At 46.3% G+C, this 5,003-nt stretch overlaps 1 protein-coding gene across 1 annotated transcript; it reads right to left on the bottom strand.

Moving 5' to 3' along the window:
- Window positions 1-2,824, bottom strand: LOC142656553 (cardiotrophin-2-like). The gene is made up of 2 exons (XM_075831483.1): window positions 2,694-2,824; window positions 1-971 (listed from the first exon to the last, which is right to left on the bottom strand). Exons 1-2 carry the CDS (start codon window positions 2,817-2,819, stop codon window positions 468-470), a joined length of 630 nt encoding a protein of 209 aa, XP_075687598.1. The 5' UTR covers window positions 2,820-2,824; the 3' UTR covers window positions 1-467.
- Window positions 2,825-5,003: the final 2,179 nt, after the last annotated feature.

Below are 5,003 nucleotides of genomic sequence, written 5' to 3'. Positions count from 1 at the left end.
CACACGATAGGATTAGATACATCATCAACAGGGACGTAACTAGAAATGATAAAACGAAACCAGCAGCATAAATAGCAATAATCGCAGGACGGGATAATCGCCGTATATCAGGGAACCCGCATAGCAGAGCTAAACAACCAACCTCTCCACGAGATGGGACCGGAGCTCTAGATTCCACGTCTACAGTTACACTCTTGAGCATCAAGTATTTGCCTCTCCTGGGTGACAATTGTTATGCCCCTATGATCGATCCTGCAATAAAGTTTTCTACGGGATTTGCTGCTGATGTAGAGAACTTCTCGCTTTTTGGCTGTACACGGTCGGACCTTTCCATAAGCCAAAGGCAGTGGCCCTGCTGCCAACTCCTGGGCCGGCCCGCATAGTCTTTCTGAAGCGCGGAGACATCCTGCCGAGGTGACCTTCAGCTTGACCTCTGATATTTTTTCCTTCTCTTGATGTCCCACCTCCTAGGAGCGGCAGCAATCCTTCCTGTCCTGCCCGACACTCACTCTCCTGTTCTTTGTGGCCCTTAGAACCTCCATGTCCTTGGGCACCCTCGTCAACCAGTCCATGTACTCTCTGCACAGCACGTAGCCTCGTACCTTCCTCTTGAAGGTGCTATCATTAGTAGAGGCCCAGCTCAGGGGTTCGGGCTGGGTAGATGGAGGTTGGTAGCTCAGAATGAGCATGGCCTCGTTGAGGTTACTGAGTAAAGCCTCCGAGGATCTCTGAGCGATCTCCAGGAGTCTGTGCAGATCGGCAGCCGCTGGGTTCAGGGACATCTGATCATCACGGACCAGCTGGAAGAACTCCGACATGGTGGCGAAGGCTTCTCTGGCCTGCAGAAGACGGTCACCTGGACATAGACATCTCCACGACTTAAAGCCCATAGCAGCGGTGGGAAGTCCATTCTCAAACCAGGAGGAGAAGCTGAAGTTAACGTCACTGAACGGAGCGCCCTGATACCGGAGCTGCGGGAGAGAGACAAGAAGGTGTGAGGATGAGGACGAGCGCATCAGGGGACACCCCAAATATGTGTTGCTATGGCAACTAGATTTACTGAATAATGCTCAATGTTCTCCCACCTTGTCAGGAACGTACATAGAAGAGAGGGGGGACCCATAGCGAAGATCAAAAATGACCCCATGGGACCAATTCACCCCCTTGATTGCCAACAATGTAGATTCTCTGGAGAGCGTCTTATAAAGGTCCTTCCAACCAGTAACAAAGGGGATGGGACCGACCTTTGCTGAGCCTCCTCCCTCTAAGGGCCACATGGTCTGACTCTATGGTATGTACGCACTTTTTTTTTCTCATAGCCCTGACCTATAACCTTATTGCTCTCGGTTATCATCTCAGGACCTCGCCTATCTTCTCAGGACCTCACCCATCATCCCAGGACCTCGCCCATCATCTCAGGACCTCGCCCATCTTCTCAGGACCTCGCCTATCATCCCAGGACCTCGCCTATCGGCTCAGGACCTCACCTATCTGCTCAGGACCTCGCCTATCTGGTCAGGACCTCGCCTATCATCCCAGGACCTCGCCTATCATCCCAGGACCTCGCCTATCATCTCAGGACCTCGCCCATCATCTCAGGACCTCGCCCATCATCTCAGGACCTCGCCCATCATCTCAGTACCTCGCCCATCTTCTCAGGATCAGGACCTCGCCCATCTTCTCAGGACCTCGCCCATCTTCTCAGGACCTCGCCCATCTTCTCAGGACCTCGCCCATCTTCTCAGGACCTCGCCCATCTTCTCAGGACCTCGCCCATCTTCTCAGGACCTCGCCCATCTTCTCAGGACCTCGCCCATCATCCCAGGACCTCACTTATCTCAGAGCCATTTCTTATTATTTCTGTCTCTCACTTATTATCTCAGGTACTCGCTTATTATGCCGAGCCGTTGCTTCCCATCTTAGACCTCTCAATCATTATCTCCAACATCTAAATTACCTTATCAGAGACTTTTACACCATCACATTTTGTCCGGTGCAGCGAGCACCGATCTAGGAGACAGCTCATTGATCGGCGCTCGCTTGCTCCAGTCACACGGAGCTATGGACGGGGAGGAGCGCTCGTTACTCCGATCCCCGTACATTATCATCATGACGGCAGCGCGTCTCCTGTTTACACACCAAGATGCGCCGCCGACAACGATAAACGTTATGATACGATCAGCGGGTGATTGGGCGTTCGCTCGTTCATCTGCTGATCGGCTTACACCGGGGAATTATGGGCACCGAGCGTTCTATGAACTAATGATCTGCCCGATAATCGCCCCGTGTAAAAGGGTCTTTCATTAGTAATTGTTAATGCGGTGATGTCATAATGGCGCCATTTTCTGAGGTACAAGGGCTGATACACAAGCCTCAGGTTTTATATGGATGTAATAGCAGCGGATGAGGCGGGTGATCACATCATTTATAGACATGGTCACTTGTCTCTGAGATCACGACAAAGCGCGGGCCGGTCGGATGACGAGAACAAGGCGGATTGATCTTTACGGCTGAGTGATACTTCACTACTCTGGAATTGGGTCAGTGGAATATGACCGTGTGCGGGCTGTGGTAAGGAACTTAGATTGCAAGCTCTTCTGGAGAGATTTAGAGAAGTAAATAAATACAAACACTGTGCAATGTTAATAAGGAGGATAATGGAGGGGCTGAGTGGGGGTTCAGGGGGCACTTACATAGGTACTCAGTACCAGGGTGGAGTTGATCTTGTATAAATTAGCCAGGCTGTGTATCTGGGTGATGATTTCTTCTCCGGATAGAGGAATGGCGGCAGATCCTCGGTACCAGGCGGTGACGCTCATCACCATGAACACTGCACAGAGAACATATAAAGTATAATATAAATGTATGTATAGGAAGACATTATATACACACGACGCGATGCACAGTACAAGAACAAGCGAGTCTTCACAGCCAGTACCACCACGTTATGGACAGCGCCTATAGAATAAGCGCTATCAATACACAGTACAACTGCTATATACAGCGCCACTAGAGTCATCGTATACAGCGCCACTATAGTAACAACACTACTACTACACCACACAGTAACAATACTACTACACAGTACCACTACTACTATAAACAGTACTACTACTACTACACACAGTACCACTACTTCTACTACTACTATCATTACTACTACTACTACTACACACAGTACCACTACTTCTACTACTACTATCATTACTACTACTACTACACACAGTACCACTACTTCTACTACTACTACTACTACACACAGTACCACTACTTCTACTACTACTATCATTACTACTACTACTACTACTACACACAGTACCACTACTACTATAAACAGTACCACTACTTCTACTACTATACACAGTACCACCACTACTATACACAGTACCACTACTACTACTAATATACACAGTACCACTACTACTCTACACAGTACTACTACAACACAGTACCACTACTACTACAACACCACAGTACCACTACTACAACACCACAGTACCACCACTACTACTACTATACACAGTACCACTACTACTACTAATATACACAGTACCACTACTACAACACACAGTACCACTACTACTACTACTACTACACACAGTACCACTACTACTACTACTACTACTACACACAGTACCACTACTACTACTAGACACTAATACTACTACGACAAAGCCAGAGTAACACTACTACACCACCACACAGTAACACTACTACTATACACAGTACCACCACCACTACTACTATTACTACTACAACACACAGTACCACAACTACCACTATACACAGTACTACTACACCACACAGTACCACTACTACTACGGTACTACTACTACACAGTACCACCACTACTACTACACAGTACCACCACCACTACTACTACTACTATACACAGTACCACCACCACCACTACTACTACTATACACAGTACCACTACTACTCTACACAGTACCACTACCACCACTACTACTACTACTACTACTACACACAGTACCACTACTACTACTACTACTATACACAGTACCACTACTACTCTACACAGTACCACCACCACCACTACTACTACTACTACTACTACTACTACACACAGTACCACTACTACTACGACTAAACCAGTAACACTACTACACCACCACACAGTAACACTACTACTACTACACACAGTAACACTACTACTACACCACCGCCACACAGTACCATTACTATACACAGTACCACTACTACTATACCACAGAGTAACACCACTACTACTATACACAGTACCACCACTACTACTACTACTACTACACACAGTACTACTACTACACACAGTACTACTACTACTATACACAGTACCACTACTACTACTATACACAGTACTACTATACACAGTACCACTACTATACACAGTACTACTACTACTATACACAGTACTACTACTACACCACACAGTACCACTACTACTACACACCGTACCACCATCACTACTACTACTACTACTACTACTACTACTACTACACACAGTACCACCACCACTACTATACACAGCACCATTACTACTACTACTACTACACACAGTACCACTACTACTCACACATTAATACTACTACTACAAAACCAGAGTAACACTACTACTACTACACCACCACAGTAACACTACTACTATACACAGTAACACTACTACTATTACAACTACACAGTACCACTGCTACTATTACTACTACACCACATAGTACCACTACTACTACTACTACTACACACAGTACCACTACTACTACACACAGTACCACTACTACTATAAACAGTACTACTACTACTACTACTACTATACACAGTACCACTACTATACACAGTACCACTACTATACACAGTACCACTACTACTACTACTATACACAGTACCACTACTACTACTTTACACAGTACCACTACTACTACTTTACACAGTACCACAACTACTACTACTTTACACAGTACCACTACTACTTTACACAGTACCACTACTACTACTACTTTACACAGTAC

The sequence above is a fragment of the Rhinoderma darwinii genome, chromosome 6 (genome assembly GCF_050947455.1).
Source record: "Rhinoderma darwinii isolate aRhiDar2 chromosome 6, aRhiDar2.hap1, whole genome shotgun sequence".
Classification (NCBI taxonomy): Eukaryota; Metazoa; Chordata; class Amphibia; order Anura; family Rhinodermatidae; genus Rhinoderma; species Rhinoderma darwinii.
This window is presented reverse-complemented; position numbering and strand designations above follow the sequence as displayed.